Source organism: Pipra filicauda, unplaced genomic scaffold (assembly GCF_003945595.2).
Source record: "Pipra filicauda isolate LSUMZ 115617 unplaced genomic scaffold, ASM394559v2 scaffold127_size2900866_pilon, whole genome shotgun sequence".
Taxonomy (NCBI): Eukaryota; Metazoa; Chordata; class Aves; order Passeriformes; family Pipridae; genus Pipra; species Pipra filicauda.
In genome coordinates this window covers 2,109,081-2,129,468 of record NW_024103740.1, presented here as the reverse complement: position 1 = coordinate 2,129,468, position 20,388 = coordinate 2,109,081, and the positions used below count along the sequence as shown (strand labels likewise).

At 39.4% G+C, this 20,388-nt stretch overlaps 1 protein-coding gene across 1 annotated transcript in view; it reads right to left on the bottom strand.

Moving 5' to 3' along the window:
- The window catches only part of VPS35L (VPS35 endosomal protein sorting factor like), a 50,346-nt gene extending 30,047 nt beyond the window's left edge, over window positions 1-20,299 (bottom strand). The window contains 18 exon segments of the mRNA XM_027743947.1: window positions 7-123; window positions 326-437; window positions 2,482-2,528; window positions 3,274-3,396; window positions 3,753-3,830; window positions 4,354-4,447; window positions 5,451-5,498; window positions 5,911-6,007; window positions 8,178-8,237; window positions 9,194-9,278; window positions 12,873-13,001; window positions 13,789-13,865; window positions 14,888-14,912; window positions 15,267-15,389; window positions 15,721-15,888; window positions 16,845-16,944; window positions 20,113-20,251; window positions 20,254-20,299. Coding sequence (XP_027599748.1) covers window positions 7-123; window positions 326-437; window positions 2,482-2,528; window positions 3,274-3,396; window positions 3,753-3,830; window positions 4,354-4,447; window positions 5,451-5,498; window positions 5,911-6,007; window positions 8,178-8,237; window positions 9,194-9,278; window positions 12,873-13,001; window positions 13,789-13,865; window positions 14,888-14,912; window positions 15,267-15,389; window positions 15,721-15,888; window positions 16,845-16,944; window positions 20,113-20,251; window positions 20,254-20,299 — 1,668 coding nt within the window.
- Window positions 20,300-20,388: the final 89 nt, after the last annotated feature.

The window sequence follows — 20,388 nt, the reverse complement described above, 5'->3', positions numbered from 1 at the left end:
ACTCACCTGTGGGTTCTTCAGCTTTGTTATAACCTTCCAGGCTTCATTTAATATTTGAAGGCGATCGTTTTCAGGAGGATCAGCCAATGCCAAGTTTAATCCCAAGGACCGAAAGAGGAGATGCTGGAAGTTAACGAGAAGTTTTAAATTAAACGCAGAAGATGCATGACCCAACACTGCTCTAGCAGGTACACTGTGCAGAAAGATTCTGAGATCAAACCACCTTTCATCAAGTGATGTGCAAGTTACATAGGCAACTAGAGCACAAAGAACTCTTGTCAGGCAAAAAAAAAGGATTTGTTACATACTACACACAAAATTTTACCTTTGGGAATCCAGACTCATCACACTCTTTAATCATGGCAATGAAGTCCATCGACCTCGCAGCGATAAACTCTGCTCTGAACGCCGACATTACTGAATTCAACAGCAAAGCACTGCAATGAACACAGCACAGATCAATGCAGCTCAACATCAACTAAAACTTGGCTGTCCCTGCCCATCACTCTGAACTTAGACTAACAACTGTCCAACATCTACTGTAAATTGAAAAGAAAGGGGATAAGGAAGGAAAATTCCCTACAAATCAAGCTTGCATGGGTGAGGATTAATGGTGCATAAGCAAAACAAGAAAACATAAAGCCAACCTGTAGAATACTTGTTCCACACAGGTGTTTTTGAAGCCATCATTTTAGCATCAATTTAATAGAAAGATCAAGCAAACCAGGAGTAGATGACACATTTAGAAACTTACTCTTTTTTACTACAGTTCAGAAGAATACTTAGGGAGGGCAAATCCCCATTGAAATTTTTCTCATTGAATTAAATTACATAAGCATTATAAAAGCCACATTTCTAGCAGCTGCATTGTTAGGATTAAAATAAATCCAAACAGTCCTGATCATATGATAACTGGCAATGACATATTTGGACGTTTATGATTAATCATTCAGACACGTATCTGTGCTACTATGAAGCCAAAGTCACCAATGGAAGAGTGAACTCACTGCATTACTGTAACACTCAGTTTACTCAGCCATGAGTTAGGGCAGAAGCTTCCTCATAAAACACCGTGCCCTTCACTAGTCTGAAAGAGCCAGTTTGAACACAGGGCAGTTTACCTTGAGGGAAATTCTACAGAGCGCTTAAATAGCCCAGCACCCTCTGTGTTTCTGCCTGAGCATTAGTGCTCCCATCACAACTGGACTGGAATTTGCATTTTATCATTAGACAAGTACTTCCAGTTCACTTTGCAATACAGAGAACAGGCTGTCACTTTTCAGTTAGATGGTTGCAATGTAGCTCATGGAACATACTGAGATTATTTAAAGATTTATACACTGATGCTTCTTGCTTTGTAATATTTTGACAATCATGAGAATTAAAAAAACACAAAACTCCACTTTAAAAGAAAGCTACTGTGATCATCTAAACTGGATTATTCAACTTCCCAATAAAAAAGACATGTCCCAAAAACATTACTTTAAAAAAACCCTTCATTATACTCAACATTTTGTCCTTCCTTCAACGAGCAAACAGGAACAAAGAGGAGGCACCTAGGCCATCTTTACAGTGAGAAACTATAAAAGTTGATTTAAAAATAAGTTCCACAAAACAAACCAACACCTATACAAAATAATTAGTACAACAGAGTACGTGAATTACTTTTATCTGTATGATACACTCTGATACAATACCACCTTCACATCATGTTTTTAAAATCACACTTCTCCCCCACACTCCTTAGCTCAGTCACAGAATGCTGGCATTCCTCATCTAAATTCCTCAGTGGCTGCAGAATTGGGCTGTGCAAAGCACATCATAAAAAAAATAGGTAGATGAAAACTTTCACAGAACTCAGCCCACCTACCCACTAAAATGCAGAGAGTAGCCCATCAGCAGGACAAACTGCATTCACAAAACTCAGCAAGCACATCCAAAACTTTCAGACCAGCCCATCTTCCTGAGCTACTCACTGAAGGTGACTGGCCTGCACATAAATTTCTAGGACACATTTGGGATACTAATTTTAATGTTGAAAAAAGCAGTTGCCTAAATATTACCATCTTCCAAAGGCTGCCAGCTGCTTTACAGCTTCCCTTGCTAAATGCACTTTTGGGCTGACTGTAGCCAGTGGAGGAGAGGAAGAAGGAAAGGGAAGAAAACACAGAAAAATGAAGCACAACCTCGAATCAGAGACATGGTTGATGGAGAACACATTACGTATCCTAAATTTTGGGTTAGGAGCCAGAATGCAGCAACCAAGTTAAACTAATTAACTTTTACTCTACAAGTAATCTACCATATTTTAGAATTCATTTCTGGAAAACAGATGTTCATAATCATGATTTAGTAAGCTACTGGGAGAATGAAAGCTATACTATGCAACCAAACTGTTTCCAAAAGAGAGAGAGAACTTTATTACAGGGACTCACAGGTACTTTTTACAGACTCCTGTCTTCTACACTGTGCAACACTTACTTGTTCCCCAATTTTTTGCATCTCTCCATCATCTCAGTAAGCAGAACCTGGAAAAAATTACATATTAAAATTAGTGATTAGAGATTTTGCAAATAAATTCAGCTTTAATTACTGTAGTAAAGTCTACTAAAAGCTGTTTTAATTATCTTTCCAATACATTCCAGTAATCCTGTCTTATCCTGCATTTACAACACAAGAAAACCCTCTGGAATAGGTACAGTGGCATTTTAATCAAAACCACCATTTTATGAAAGTCAAATTTGTGATCCTTCAGCCATGCCATTACTCCAAGTAATCCCTATTTGCCGGCCAGGTCAGTTATCTCTGGCAGGAGAGGTGAAGATAATCAACTCTGCCAGAGTGCAAACCAGACTGACTGAGACTAAAACAGCCTGTTCACTGTGTTAAGCAATTCCAAAGCTACAGTTTACTCAAATCATTTTTATATCTGTACAACAGAAGAAACTAATGAATTCAGGACATAAATATTAAACTAGCTAAAAGACAGCAAGAAACAAACAGGAATACTGCCTATGAACTTGAAGTGGTCGAACTTGGAAGCAAACATTATTCCTGTTTAGAAGACAGAATCAGTCAGTCATATGTGGGCTCTTAATACTCACTTTTACAGTCATGTAAGTACTGACTGCTGAGGTTTTTAACAGGCAAAATGAACTCTTAATACTCACTTTTACAGTCATGTAAGTACTGACTGCTGAGGTTTTTAACAGGCAAAATTAACTCTTCACCACAACACTTTATTTAGCATCAAGCATTACCCTGCTTACTTACTTCTGGAGCATGGTATGCAATACACTGCAAAATCCAGTCTATAGCAGGAGAGTATAGAGTCAAATACAAAGGCATCTCCACACGTTGTCCCACCAGCTGGTTCTGAACCGTATCCCCGTGTATCTGTTGAAATAAAGGATGAAAATATGTTGCTGTGAAAAGGTATTTAATGGGAGATATGATAAACTGGCCAAAGTTTGTATATGACTGGAAATGACAACAGACAGTATCACAAATATACACAGATATTCTGAAGCATTCCTTGGAAGCTCAGAACAAATATTATTCAAGTCTGGAAACATGCAGAATAGAACAGTTTCAACTTATCAGAATGTATGTAAAATGTCCCATACTATATCTGGATACAGGCAGACCACTAAATCTAGATTTAAGAACTTCAAAGACTTTTAAAAAGTATGTGGCAGTTTGTCTAAGCAGTGTGTTTACCTGATTTGCAAATAACCCCCCTATTTGCTTACTTGTTTAAATGTTAGAAGAAAGTCAAAAAAATTTTTGTTCAGGCTTTCTTTGAGTTGTGGTGCCACTTCCATCCCAACCTGTATTAAAAGAGAGAGAAATATTTTATCAGCATCCATCACCTTTGACTCTCCTTCAGCTGTAAGACAAAACCACACTTTCTGAAGGAATACACCAAAGTCACACATATCAAATTAACAAAGAGCATTAAATCACATGCTTTTGACTATTTCCTAGTTTACTATTATAGATACGTTCACTAACAACTACCCTGAGGTAGTTACAGCTGTGTTTAAACATGATTATCCTAACATCAGCTCCAAGTATCTGTAAGCAGTGATGAAACCAGTGTCTAACCCCAGCACATTGCAACAGCCTATTGTATGCAGAAAGCTTACAGCACCACATAAAATTATTCTTATTATAAATACTAAAAAAAAGATTCCCTATTCTTAAAACAGAAGAGCAATTATTTTTTGTTTGTTTGTTAGAAGGGACAGGCTGCTGACCACTTCAGATAAAGGCAGCAGTTACAAGAAGCAGTGGCAGTTCTAGCTGCAGTAAATCTTCGATACAGACCAGAAGAGTTAAAAGACAGCCTACCCTGCAAAGGTATGCTCTTGCATAGACTGCAACCAGTGGGTCTCCAATTCCTCTAATCATAGATGTTAACCGCGGGAGACATTCCGAAATCCCCCTGTTAAGATTTTTTCAGAAAAGAAAATGAGCTTTAACAGCCAATAACAGAATTATATCACCTATCAATAACTTCAGTAGCTGCCTCGTAGGCTCACAATTGAGCATGAGTTATAGAAACACTTATCAAAGAAAACACTTCATTTCTTAAGTAAAATTTTATGTGTACAGTAACACATATCCTATACTCAATCTGCAGTATTTGCTACTACGAGTAAAACAAATACAACTAAAAAACTCCTCCTCTAGTTTGAAGGAGCAGCAGAGCTATGGAAGGGCTGCAACTCAATGTGAGAAAAGCAGCCACTTAAAGCAGAACTGGCAGAACTCCTTGCATGTCTCATTTTCCCATAGGTCCTTTTTGACAGAGCTGTACTTCTGCCTGGAGATGGGGCCCATCAATTCCAGTAAAAGAACTGCTTTCTAGGGATAATAAAGTTGTCACTATAGTAGCAATTTGGCTTACAACACTCATTTCAAAATATAACTGAAGAAGGACAATTACATGGGAAGGAACATTCTCTGCTCAGCAGCTGACACCATTTGGCAACACATTCAACTTATACCAGGGTGTTCAATAGATAATGGTTCATTGCTCCTAAATGATTTCTCCAACTCTGTCTCTAACAACATGGCATATCAATATTTTCCTTTCAGTTTTCTATCCTGTCTTTTCTGCTCCACTCCTCACCTCAGCAATCTTCCTTTCCTTCCACCATCTGCAGGTACTAGTTTTCAATTTGCATTGGGATTTGTGACATCCTGATATCACCATTATACATATATTCCAAAACTGCAAGCATGATTGTGTTTCAAATCGTATCACAGTTCAATTTGAAGTTTTCCATGGTATTCTCTTTAAAAATTCCAAAACCTCTCAGTACTGCTTCTTCTCAGATATACTGAGACCTTACCCACCATTAATCACAGAATTCTTATGCTTAACTCCTTGAATTAGTTCCTAAGCCTGTTCACTTCCTTCCCATACTTAACATTATTCTTACGTTTTGGACAGGAACTTATTGCACTTCAGTATTGCTGCTTCCACATAACTAAGTTGAAGCCAAGTTAAGGAACAAAACTAAGATTCACACCATTGAAAAACATGAAACAAACATATACCAACTACATATTGAACAAACTGTTTCAATGCATTCTGCAATTAATCTCCCCACATTTTGCTGATTTTTACAATTTATCTACAAGCTTCTGTTTCAAAATTTTTCACACATCATCTCTATTTTATTGCTGCCACACTGCTCAGAGCCAATAATTAAGCATTCAGTTTACTACAAAACGTGACTCAAAAGCACATTCAAAACAGACAGCCCGAAACAAAGAAAACAAAGCCAATATAAACATCAGATACTGTGGGTTTTATTGAAACAAACATGCTCATTTTTGAGAAAGTGTACGAAAAACCCACACTCACACACTCTGAGAGTCTCATTTGACAAAGGATACAATCTGGGAATGAGTTCTCTGATTGAAGCAATCTTGAAAAACCAGTTTAAGCAAGTTTCTTTAGCCGTATCGTTAACACTTTCTGGAGAAAAGTTATCTGGGGAAAAAACCAACCACCCAGACATAGTTACATTCTTTCTGGAAACAATTTGCTTTTCATTCTAGATATAAAACTGTATTCTCTCTCCCATCAACAAGAAATTAGGGGCAACCATAACAAACTAGGCAATACATTGGCTTCTCAGTTCTCTTGAGCAGCAGCCAGAGCTGAGTACACAGCAAGAAGGGGGAACAGAGCTTCCATCTTGCATTAAGCAACATTTCAGAAGCTGAAGTCAAGCACTCAATGCCAATCTCAGAACTGCTACTGAGAAATCTCACCTTTCTCTGCTTTCTCAAAAGTAGAAATTGTTAAAAATGGAAAATACAGGGCATCTGTAACAAATATATTTATTTATACATCTGTAACAAACGCATACACATAGAAGAGATTTAAGCACTCAAATTCTTTGTTTTAAAAGGTTAATATAATTTTTAAACGATACATTGCCTACAAGAAGTAGGAAATGCTAAACACTGACACAACACTTGTTCTTGTACACAGCACATGGAACACTGCAGTGCAGTTCTCTCCCCTTGAGCTCTGGGACTATTTGTGGCAGCTGCCAGCAGGGAAAAGGTGCCACCCCGAGGTGGAACAGATGGGTTGGGGGACAGCACTCTGGTCAGGCAGGCATGCAGTGGCATGGCTAACTGCTTCCTCTTTCTCTAGATTGCTTGGAACAGAAGGCAAAATTGGCTTCTTGGGATCAACCCAGGTTTGAGGCAAGATGGTTGGGATGGATGGGTCCCTCTTCTCTCAGTTTTAAAGCTACATAAACAGCTTCTGCTGTGAACGTCTCCTTAGCCACTCCCTGTGAAACAGGTTAAAATACCAGTGCTCTCCCACCCCTTCCCCCAGAAGGTGAGAAGCTCGTGCTCCACAAGAAAGTTTCCAACTTCCCAGATGAGAGAAGCCACACATTAGATGCTGACTGAGTACAGGAAGATGTTCTTTCTCATCTAGGACCTCAGGAATTCCCACCCAAATTTGTTTTGCTTGGTTCCCAAGGGACAGCCTAGAGATTAGGCCTGAAATACGCAGAGATTTGCACTGCTGTGCACAGCCAGCACAGCACAGATTTTCCCTATCCCTCCCACTTTTATAGCTGCTTGGGAAGTTCCCCCCAGCAATGCCTCCAGTAGCTGTTTAGCTGCAGCACGAGCTCAGTTCTCCAGAATGGAGGTAACTCTGCCCAGAAATCCTGGTGTGCCTTGGGAACTGTCTGCCTTCATTAATAAGAACAGTTTGTCAGGTCTGCAATAACCAAATTTTATCTTAAATATTTTCTGTAAGTTTATTTCAAATTTCAATATTTGTTGGTTTCAAGCTTCTGGCTCAAATCCTATGGATTTAACTGCAAACTAATGGTACTGTTGCTTTGCCAACTACAGAGTAAGAATGTTTCATATTTCAAGGATGTGCACTTAATGCACTCCAAATTGCAAGGAAATGCCTGTATTTCCATGGAATGTTTCAAAGTCTTGCTAAAGAGGTTCTTCCACATACATTTGTACTGTCAGTATCAAATTAGATCTTTACACTGTGTTGGAACTTCAGCTGAAAAAAGGGCCCAAATTAGAAAGATTAGGCTAGAAGCAGCCTGCTGTTTTTTCCAAAATTCTTCCTTAATTAAAGCAAAACTATTAAGTTTCCAATGTAGCAGCAGTATCATCTACTTACCAAAAACTGAGGACCTCAGCTTTGCTAAATTTGTACCATTAACTTTAAGCTACTAAAATGTAGTACCTTCAGAAAAAAACCATATGCTAAGAGGAAAAAAAAAGGTCTTCCTTCATCTAATTTGAGCATTCATGTTTAATACTCCCTCCCCCTAATAAATTCTGTATTAAAGAACTTATCCATTGTTCTTTGTGATTTCAAGTTTCAGGAAGACCCAGCTAATGTTTCGTAATATCAGAGCCATAAGCACATTTTAGTACATCTGAGGGATATTTTTCACAGTTAAAATGTAAATTTGCATGGACACTGTGAATAGTGGTGGCTCTAAGCAATGGATTGTACTCTGTAAAAAACTAAAAGCTACTAGATTCAAATCAGAACTTTTTCCACAGGAGATACAGTAGCAAGTCCTGTTTAACCTTCCTTAAGTTAGTTCTGACGTGATTTTTTTCCAGGAGTGCAGTGGAAACAAACACAAAGTTACCTGGCAGAGAGACCCGGTTATCAGCACACATTGACAGAATCCGTTCATACACCAGCTTCCCTGGTTAAAAAAAAAAAAAAAAAATAAAAAGAATAAGAACCAAAAATAACTCATAACAAATTAACAAACTGTAAAACACAAAATGTTGGTCCAAAGGTTCCCTCTCTAACATACAGTGAAATTAGCTGGAAAAACTTCCCAGAACGCTGACATTACGCTGCCCCCTAGTGAGGCTGAAATGTTCAGTGCAATTTTAGCGCTTCTCACACCATAAAAACAATTCTCTGGCTCCCTTAAGTGCAGAAGTAACACCCAGGTCAGATTTCCCCCAGGCCAGGAAAGGCCAGCTGGTGTCCTGACTTTGCTGACTTTGGATATTATGTTATCTTCAGCAACTTTCAGTAAGTAGGAAAGAGCAAAGAGGAAGCAAGACCTGAAAAAAAACAATTGGATCTATGTCACAGCATATCCTGCTAACACCAAAATACCCTTCAACTTCGAATGCCATTGTAAATCTTTTCCATAACATGGCAGAAAAACAAGAGATTCGCATGAAATGGATGACAACTTGACTTAAAGGGTTAAAAATATATTAAAAAATTCAGTAACTACCTTCTGATCACTCCACAGTCACTATTCAGCTAAAGAAAATTTTCTGACTCCTATTCTTCAAATATAAATATATGAAATATTGAGTCAAGAGGCTGCCAAAACCCAAAATATTTTCATAATGACAGTGTTTTAAATTTCAAAATGCAGAGAAGGGTTTTTTCTAGATATTCACTAATACATAAAGCACAGAACTACAAAATTAAATATTTTCATTTTAAAGACTTTGCTCTTGAGAGTTTTTTAAGAATTACACACCATGTTTATACCACTGGTGTTGTGTTGGAAATATTCCATGTTAAAACTGAAAGCCTTTTTTGGATAACTTTGATGCTTTCTAACATTACAAAACATTAATTTAATCTTATTAACAATTGTGTAGTAAGTCTGGCACAGTAGATACTTACCAAAAGTATCAAGGATATCTGTAATTAAAACAAATTTACTTGGATAAAACTGGATTACTGTTGTGTCTGAAAGAAGCTTAGAACACTAGAAAGAGAAAAAAAGACAGACAAAGAAACATTTTTAGAGGCCAATGCAAGTTTGTGTTTTTTACTCCAAAAGGGTGGAACAGATTAATATCCACAGATGGAAAGAACCACCATGAACTATCAAGCCAAAAGCACAAGGACCTCTAACATAACACACCACGGTGCTCTTTATATTTTTTCAGGTTACTCCTCATTTCCAGAGCTAGTCACAGATCTGCTTTTCCTTTATATAAGATAACCTACAGTGCAGAATTTCAGCTGACCATGCAGATCTGTGCATTTGTTCAGATGAGACACATTCTCTTGTAGAAGCAGCATTAAAAGGCACTTCTCTAAAACAACTTTTTAAAGGGCATTTTTCAGTTTCTCAACATCCATATCATACACAAAATTTATTATAGACTAGATTAAGAAACCATTTTAGAAGTGTAGTTAATGAGCTTTTCAACACGTTTTTGTGGCTCAAATAATTAGTTCAAACATTCTGGAAACAGAGCAGCTGATCCACAGTGAACTCCAGGGAGGAATCTGTAATCAATCACCCACTGGCACCCAACCTGATCCCAGCATTTGGATTACAGCAGTGGCTGATCCAGTCTCATCTGAAAACGTATTACCCACTTAGTTCTACTGTCACTGGATGTCAAGGCCAGGAAGGAACATGTCCATTCATGATACGAATTCAAAATACACACGGAGAAATGAAGATATTTTTAAGATATTTAACTAAGCTATTCTTTGTTTTCCAAGACTAAACTGGAGTCAAAAACTCTGGCAGAAGTTTACTCACAAAAAAACCCAGCTTCTACCTGAAGAAAACAGGCAAATGACTGACTGGGGAGAGAAATCCACCTCCTCCCTGCTTGAGTCAAATGTGGCCTCAAGTCCTCTGTGTTCTCTAACACTGACAATATTCTCTGTGATCTCTGTCTCTTTTCTCTCTTTCATCAGGAGACAGTTCTTCAATCTCAGTGGAATAAATAAAGTTCAAGTTTTCATTACACTTCAAAAATACAGAAAGCAACCCAAATACCCTCCAAGACTGCTTCGTTTAAACAAGAAAATTGTAACATTTGAACATCCTTAAGCAAGGGGCACACTTAATCTTTTTGTTTTATTCATCAGGGAAATTTAAGAGTGCGCCAGAAAGACAGGTGAGAGCATTCACATCCTACAACCGAAGCAGAAGCGTCCCTGCTGCGAGGTCAGTCACCTTCAAAGGAAGGTAATTCAGTAGCTGTTTAGGACCTACACATACCATGAACACTTAATTTCCACTTTTCTTAGAGCTCACATATATAATCAACTTAGTTCAGCTTACTCTAAGTAGCTTAGCTTACCCCATCTTGACAAGTAAAGTATCTTGTAAAAAGGTACTTGAGGAATCATAGAATTGGAGAATTGTTTAGGCTGGAAAAGTCCTTCAAGATCGTTGAGTCCAACCCTCAATCCAGCACAGCCAAGGCCACCACTAAACAATGTCCCCAAGTGCCACATTTACAGGTTTTTTAAATACCTCCAAGGATGGTGATGCCACCTCTCCCCTGTTCCAATGCTTAAGAACCCTTTTGGTGAAGAAATTTTTCCTAATATCCAATCTAAGCCTCCCTTGATTTAACTTGAGGCCATTCCTCTTGTCCTGTTGCTCGCTACTTGGGAGAAAAGACTGACCTCCCCTGACTAGTGCTTCCTGTCAGGTAGGTCGTTCCTGAGCCTCCTCTTCTCCAGGCTCAGCACCCCCTGCTCCCTCAGCTGCTCCTCACCAGATCTGTGCTCCACACCCTTCCCCACCTCCATGTCTCCCTTGAAGTGAGGGGCCCAAAACTGAACACGAGATTTAATCAGGCATTGGAATGGGCTGCCCAGAGAGGTGGTGGATTCACCATCCCTGGAGATTTTTAAACGCAGATTGGACGTGGCACTGAGTGCCATGATCTAGTAAATGGACTGGATTTGGACCAAGGGTTGGACTCGATGACCTCGGAGGTCTTTTCCAACCCAATCGATTCTATGATTCTATGATTCAAGGTGTGGCCTCACTAGTGACAAGTACATGGGGACAATCACTGCCCTGGTCCTATGGCCACACTACTGCTCATCCAAGCCAGGATGCCACAGGCCTTCTTGGCCACCTGGGCACACCCTGGCTCATGTTCAGCTGCTGTCGACCAGCACTCCCAGGTCCTTTTGCACTGGGCATATTTCCAGCCACTCTTCCCCCATTCTGTAGCACTGCAGGGGGCTGTTGTGACCCAACTGCAGGACCCAGAACTTGGTGTTATTGAACCTCGTAGAACTGGCCTCAGCCCATCGGTCCAGCCTGTCCAGATCCCTCTGTAGGGCCTTCCTACCCTCAAGCAGGTCAACACTCCCACCCAGCTTAGTGTCATCTGCAAATGTGCTGAGGGTGAACTCAATCCCCTGGTCCACATCATTGATAAAGATAATAAACTGCACTGGCCCAAAAGCAAGCAGTGAATCCCACCTTAGAAACCATATTATCTTAAAATTGTTTGTGAACCATTTGTAAAAGAACTTCTGAAAGTATTAATGCATAGATTATCACTGCACATCACACACTGTGTGTACATATATATATACATACACATACATTCAAGCACTGTAAGTCCAGTACATCCTTGTCCCTTTTCTTCTCATCCAAAGACAATTATTCACACTTCACAATCCTATATATGGATTTTTTTAAAAATAACAATAATAGTGCTGATTTTGTAGTATTACAATAGAACATGAGTCATCCTAGGTCACATATAACTGTTTGATCTCACTTCATTAACATTTCATTTCCTTTTCTGTCTTTACCACAATTTAAGATGAAATTACTGCAAACAGTTTTCACAAGATTATTCAGAATGGCAAAAAAAAAAAATCCTGACTTTATATATAACCCCAGTGGATGACTGTTAGCATTACATCAGTTCTACAGCTTTTAAGGATGTCATTATCTCCTCTGTCCTCTGCTGCACTCTGCCTCTGGCCCTTTTTAAAGGCCAAGCCAAACAAAAGAACATTTAATTGTCCTATTTCCCCTTGCCCTCCTCAAAACCCATCACCCCAAATGACCCAGAGAGAGACTGTAGACAAGTTTTTAAAAAGCAAACAAACAAAGAAAAACCTCATACACACACCTTTAAAATTCTGGAGTTGTTTTCTGTAGCTTGCTAAGGTCCTAAATCATGTTACTCAGTTGCCTTTGTAAGTCTGGATGGGTAAAATGCTGATGTTCAAAAAGCCATCCTGGTATTATTTGGGGTGGCCAGAAAGAGATAATATCACTACATGTTATTTATTCCAACCATCCTTAGGCAGGTAAAATTTCCACACCTATCATTTGGTGAATCTTTAATGAGAATTCCATCCCATGTAGCCTAATCAAAATCAATACATAACAACAAAGCTGAAAATCCAACTATTGTCAGAAGTCATAAAACTCTGAAAGAAATGGGTTCTGGTGAGGAACAAAAAGAAAAAAAATAGAAAAATAATAGAAACTCTTCTTTTCCTGAGAAGGAAATTGGACAAATATCACCAAACTCATTGGTTCTGTATAGAACAAAAATGTAAAACTGACCTGGATAACTATTTTGAGAGCTTTTACTTTCTGATCAGAGGACCAAGCATCCTTTAAAGACTGGTTCAGTTCTTCAATTCGGTTCATGTAATCCTGCTGAGTCAAATTCAACAGCTCTTTCTGTGACCCCTGCCAAGGAAACACAAGCCTACTTAGTGGGAGTGGGAGGGAAGGAAGGCAACTGCTGTTATTATAGAGTCAAACCACAGGTGAAGAGATGAAATCCAAATCTAATTAGAGTTTCACAAAAGGTTACATATTTCCTTATTATAAAGGGTACTTTATTTTTCACTAAAAGAATCCAATCCTTTATTTGTGACATGCAAGTATTAAAACTGTTCTGGCTCAGGCAACAGGCAACCTGACATTAGTTAAGAGGCAGAGGTTTCAAAACAACATTATCCAAAACAATTCTAGAAGATTTAGGTGTAAGGAAAGTAAGTTATGAAACATCTCATCTTTGCACAGCAAAATACTGCAGCTTGAGAAATAAGCTGAGTACTCAGTATTTCTATTGAGCTCCTAATTGTACCTTTAATTAAGCTCAGGCAGACAGTGTGCAGCTTCTGCAACAGGGGTAACCAAAATTATCAGATGTTAAGGCTATTAGGCTTAACAAAAATTTACAGCAGCTGCCAACTGTACTCAGTAACAAGATAAATCAACATCAGTAGATCAGGTAAATTTTCAAATCACAATTTCTAGTGATATAAAAATATGATTCTGCCTGAATCCTACAAAAATAAGGATTGAAATTACTAGAGAATTCTCACAGAAAGTATATATTTATCTAAATACTGCATAATACATGCAGAAATCAGGACCTTTTTAAAATGAAATAAAAAAAAGATTTTTATTTCTCAAATTTCTTTCACTGTTATAATGGTGCTGTAATTTGATCAGAAAACTTTCTCACCTCTTCCAGATCATCCAGTTCTTCTAACCTTGTCCTCACTTTTTCAGAGACTGCTGAACCAGTAGTTGTAGCTTTTCCTGTAAAGAATTACACGTTTAAGTCTAACATTTAAACACTGGGATTTCTAAAGAGAAACAAACCTGAAGGAACTTGACAGACTAAGACAACTAGTCGGCTTCTGTGACAGAAGACAAGTGATTTGATTCACTTAGTGAGAATTCCTGAAGACACATTTAAACACACCTACAGTGCATTCACTTTGAACAGGGAATGACAAGCAAAATCGAATATAAATGGATTTTCTTGCAAATTTTACTGGTAAGAAAAGAATCACCAGATAGAACCACGGGATAATTTAGGTTAAAAAAGCCCCATGTAGGTTTGTGTCCAACTCTCCTCCTCAAAGCAGGTCCAATTCTGAAGTTATAACAGGTTGCACAGGGTTATACCCAGTCAATTTAACGATACCTAAGAATGAAGATGTCACACTCTCCCTGAGCATCCAGTTTCAGTGTTTGACCATTCTCATTGCAAGAAAGTATTTTATACTTTTGCAGCAGCTGAAATGCTGCATGTTTACTCATACATAAAAATCCTGATCTACTATGCAATCAGCTAGGGCTATTTAGCTCAGATTTGCTTTGCTAGAAAACATGATAAAATATTTAACATTTGGTTCTTTTTTGAACACCCAGCACACAGTTGAAATCATTTCACTTTCATGTAAAGAGAATAACTGAACAAGTTCCCAAAGGACTTGTTTGCTTTCCTTCCAGCTAGCAGAAGAGTTGATAAACACGATACTCAAAACATGATTGCTCACTTTAAATGGAAGAAAGTTTTAAACTACAGCAGAAGGCAGTCAAATAACCACAAATTCATTAGCCAAAACAGGAATAAAAGACAAGGTGGTTGGGTGGCTTGTTTTAAATAACTGTTTTAAGTAAAAATCCAGCAGTCTTATCCACAAAAGAGCATAGACCCAAACAAATGTCAGAATGGGGGAGGCAGGAAAACCCATTTCAACTGTTCTTGACCACAAACCTGTCACTGCACCCTACCTCAAGCAAACTCTGTTATGGTAAAAGAAAGTGCTTACCTTTTTCAGATCCCATATACAGATTCTGTGGGGAAAAAGAAAAAGCAGACAATTTAGCAGTACTCGCTAGCATTTCGAGAATGCATAGGGTAATTACACTGCTAATTAAGCCTCTAATCATTTAGAAGTAGACATAAGACCAGAAGTTATTTGTATTGTTACAAAAAGACAGAGTGATGGCTCCTATATATCAAAAGACTTTTGGACTCAGCTCCAGAACAGTCTTTAGAAGTGAGGGCCCGTGGTACAGCTTTCTACAACATTAAAACTGACATTCAGAGGACCAGTATTTACTCATGTAATAATTACAAAGTAGCAACATCCAAAATCCAATAAGGGTCTAGTAGAAACCAATAAAACTGGACAAACTGCCACTTACAATAGACAGCTTCTCTGTTGTTGTGTATCTAGCAAGGATTTCACCACGTTTGCTTGACCATGGTTCAAAGTCACTTCCTACTGCTGAGCTGTCATCTTTATCCCGTTTCCTTCGTGTACCATCCTATGAGGGGAGAACAAGTTACTGCAAATGTTAAATACAAGTCTGGAAAAAGAAGAGAAGGCTGATAAAAGTCAACTGCATGTTTCAAGTGCTGGTTGATCCTTCCAAAAGTTACAATATTAAAAAAAAAATCCATATTTAAATAAATACATCAACATAAACTGGATAAAAATAAGAAAATAAAAAGGAATATTCTATTAATACAGTATATTTTCTGTTTGCATTAACCTGGTGAGACAAACATATTTTTTCCATGGTTGGCATTGCGATTTGGTTTGGGTTTGGTTTTTTTTAAATTTTATTTAGTTGAAATAACTGCCTCTAGTGTTACCATGGTAGCAGTGGTAGTCACAGGATCTGCAGCTGCTGCAAATAATGACAAAGGGTCGGTGCCATCCAATACACTGCTCAATGGATCCATCAGAGAACTAGAAGAGGAAGAGGAGGTAGAAGAAGTACTTCCTTTCCGGTTCATTTTCTTGGTCTTGGATTCAGTAACCTGAAAAAAAAGTTCAAAGCTACTAAACAAAAGAGCTTTCTCTTTCCTCTCTTTTCTTTAATAAACCACAAAAATATGTGCTACATAAACGGTGCTGTTGCAACAAAAGTGAGGACAAATCAAACAAACTCTTTAGAGCAAGCACCAACATTTAAATTGCAGCACCTCCTCTTCCCCTGAATCTGGAGGCACTCACTCTTCAATAGCATTTCCATTACTTTTTTTCCCTTCCAATTCTAGGTCTACAGAACTGTAACAACCATTCTAAATTTCTTTCTAGCACCCCTCCTCTATTTTATTAGGTTTATCCCTCTCCTCCAACCTCTTTCTTGCTATTTGATTACCTCCACCAGTTTCATCCTGAATTTTCCTGTAGGACACTCAAGACTCAAGCCTGGCACATCAAATCCATTCTTAAGGCCACTGTCTTATGTCCCTCCTGACCTTCCTGAGCAGAAGCTGCTGCCCATTTATCATTCATTAGCTGATGACTATCGTCTCTTTGAAGCTGGATTTTTTTTGCACATCCACATCTTTAAAAGCCTCTTATACATTAAAGAAATGATAAATGTTTTAAAGCACACAGCTGACTGGAAGTTAACCCAAAAACCAAATCTTATATCAAGCAATTATGCAGGTTATTTGTAATGCAATAATTTGATTTTAAATTTATCCATTATTCAGCATTTAATGCAACCAAGAAAGCCCACAGGCTAGAGTGCTATATTTGTCAGAAGGAGATTGGTTTTGACACATAACAGCACCAGCAAATTTCTGTAAAGGACAAACAGAATAAACCTCAATGCTTTAAAATAACAGGCCACTAATATAGGAAGTAACTTCACAAGTAGCACCACCAACTTCAAAGCCTTTTAATTTTAAAGGAACAAAAGCAAAACAAGGAACACAATCAGTTTTAATTCACATTCATTTTCCAAAAGCACAAAAAAACTTACTGTTATGGGTTTCAGTGGATGGTAATCACCGAAATCCAAGGGTACAGATTCCAGCTTGAACATTTCAGATTCTGAGGCATAGTTTCTTGATCTTGCATGCCTTAAAAAGCAAGAGTAAAGGCAAAGATATATGCATGTCTAGTTTATTTGTATATGCATATAAATAATCACCTACTAAGAGAGAAACATATCCTATGTCCATATAGATGTTTAGTTACAAAAAGAAATGCATGTTGAAAAATAAGTAAATATAAATAGTAGCTAATTGTTCTTTCCTGTTTCATTCAGGATCCTGAGAATGTTTACAGCACACACTACCACCTCAGCCAAGTGGGTAAAATCAGTGGTTACACAAAGAATTCTTTAATCAGACTCCTAAAAAACCAAACAGTACTTCTCCCATGTAATACACATCGTTCCCACAAAAACTAATCCGAACTTTCAAATAATTCCATTCCTACTCAGAGACCTAACTCATTAGGAAGCATTTCAAGCAGTGTCAAGCAGCCAGCTCTTCTACAATACTACTTACTCCCCAAAACCCAGTTTCATTTTAAAAATAATTAAGAATTAGATAATTTATGATTGTGCTACTCCAAGGAGAAATTTTGACATCTAATGTGATAGAGAGCAAGAGAAAGAGTCCAGTGAAGTCCACATGCTTATTCCTTTTGCTTTCTTGATCTCCAGTTCGTCTTCTTTTTGCTATTGTCCCATGTTTCAATGACTCTTCCTGCTCATTTGCTTCATGGGTTAATCAGCATCTGGGTGAAAAAACTTTCAAACCCTTTCTGGCTACCTAATTGTAGCATTTCTTTTACTGCTGACAACTCCCAGGGCACACCCCCAGGCCAAAATCAACAGCACTCTAATTAGAGTGCAAGCACACTGGCAAGTGCACATGGCTAATACACATGTGGGAGTGAACAAGTTCACCCTGCAAGTAAGTCTTTAAAAAGTACATTTACAATGTAGCTATTCAAGTGATAAGACAGCTTGTAACGCAGCTAATACAGGGACAAGTTCAAGCTTGCTCTGGCATTACGTTCTGCTTACTCTCCAGGGAAAGGAGATTAAGCATTCCTTTCTTGGCCAGTGCAGTGCAGCCAACTTCCCAGAGGAAATAAGACTCTGGCCAAGGTGGAGTTTCATCCCCCGTGCATACTGCAAAACACACCCCTGCTTCAAGTGCTGCTTTAACAGTGGGTTTCAACCTTTTTCACACACAAGCATCACCGTACCTGTGCTTTCAACACTTGCCAGCCTGCCAAGCTTTCTCTCTCCTCCTGGTAAATGATCTTTTTCCCTGAGACTGCTGGACCTCCTCCTCACCCTGAGGTCAGTAAAGCTCTTCCAGCACCCAGCCACCCTACGAACCCCAGTGCCTCCCTCACGCTCCAGGCTCAGCACAAGAACCAGCCTCGCTGCACATCTCCCCTTCTCGAGACAGGACACCCACCCGGACGCAGGGCTTATCCTAAAGCAAGGGCTTCAAAAAGCTTACAGGGAGCACAGATAAGCCAGGCACATAAAACAGAAAAGAGCCTCTTAAAAACACTAGACATATATTGGCTTTGGTAATACAATGAAACACATCCCACAAGTGACTGTAGCTATCACTATATGCGTATTAAACATAAACCCCAAACAATTTCTCTAAATATTTGCACATAGCACTGTAGCACTAAGTTTTAAATTACTTCATATTTGAGCCAATTCTTTTTATTACTCTAACAAATTTTTAAACCAATAATTTTTTAATTCAAACACTATGTTCGTACAATTCTTCAGCACCAACAGGTGCTGGTTTTTTTCTCATATGCAGACCGATGGGTATGCAGACAATTGATATGCAAACCAGCTTTTTAGCACGCAGTAATGCTTCAAAATAGCCAAAAAATAGCTAAACCCTGTAGCATGACAATATCTTCCATGTGACAGAACAACATGATGGAAACATCTTACTCTGGTCCATTATTCCTTCATGGCCACTTCTGCATCAGTGTTACCAGACCTACTTACCAGCCGGTTACCTCATTGCTGTACTATGTAAGAATTAGTTTGTCAGCATCCCACTGCTCTGCTTTGTTCTGCTCTATTTTGCTACTGCTAGATCCCAGAGTTGCACCACATTATTCCTTTCTATTTCTCCAAGATAACTGACCACACACTGATTCCACTGAAATCACTGCACTCAAAGGAAGTAACAACAGCTGCAACAGCTAGCAAACACGTTACTGCTGTCTTACATCCTCGAATCCTCTTAGCTACATAAATTCAAGTTTTAAAGTACTTCATCTCCCAGTAAATTTATTTTTAAAAGCATTGCTCTGATGTTTTTATAAAACCTCAATTGGTTGAATTACAATACTTAAATCCACAAATTACTTCTGCATTTTATTAAACATGAAAGTTTCCTCACACAATAATATGAAAGAGCGAGCTGGATGATGTTCAGCATGACAGTGTATATATGGGGAAAACCTTTTGGCGTCCTCATGCCAGTTGTTGCATATTACTTTTCTTGACTCCACAATAGGCTTGATTTCTAGTCTGCTCAGGACTATAACCCATCAGCCACACCAAAACTTAGATATATTCCATGTATTAAAAGCACAACAGACTCAGGAGAGTGAGTCTTCCACAAAGAGAAAACCAGCTTGTTTGTAATCAAGAAAGAGTTTGAAGAAAAATTAACTATGAAAATATTTTTATTTTGTCTGTCAGAATGCCTGCTTAATTCTTCCTTTCCATAACAAATACCAGATTGTGAGTTATTCTTTCTAGTGCAGCTTCCTCAGCTGTACCCCACATTCTCCTGCAGTAATACTGCACGTTGCTAGAAGCTGACTCTGCCTCTTCAGTCAGTAACTCGTGTCTACTTCTAAAGAGCCTGCAAAAGGTAACTATCAGAGATTAAACTGTGCTCGTAAAGCTAAATTCACTGCAGGAGATGTTCACCTCCCCCAGCGAGCAGCGGTAGCAGCGCTCCCGCAGTGACCCCGCCCGGCGGCGGCGGGCGGAGCGCTCCTGCCCCGCACCGGCCCCTCGCTCCAAACAGGACACGCTCCGTGACAACACACCGGGCAACGACAGCGGCCCTCGGGGAACTGCCTTACTTATTACAGGTTAAAATGAGCCCACAGCAGCGGGCAGAGGCCAGCGGCCGTGCCCTCCCGCCCGGCTCACAGCTGCGCCTCCGCCCTTCAGCAGAGCTGCATCCGCGCTTAATGTAACACCAGCGTGTCACATTATACATGAACCTGACCTGCACCCTCCGGCTTCTCCGAGAGCCACGGAGAGAAGCGCCGGGCTGCGATCCCACGGCAGTGGCTGCCCCCTCTCAGGCCGAGCGGCCCCGAGCCCCAGGGACAGAGCTCGACAGGGAGCTTCCCCCACTGGCACACGGGGGGCCGCCCCGCCTCATCCCCGCGGCTGTGAGGCTCGCGGAGCATGGCGGCTGCCCCCGCCCTTCCGCGGGAACCCGCAGCCCCTCAGCGCCCGGTCCCCCGCCGCCCACCGCCTCACCAGGGGAACGCGGCCA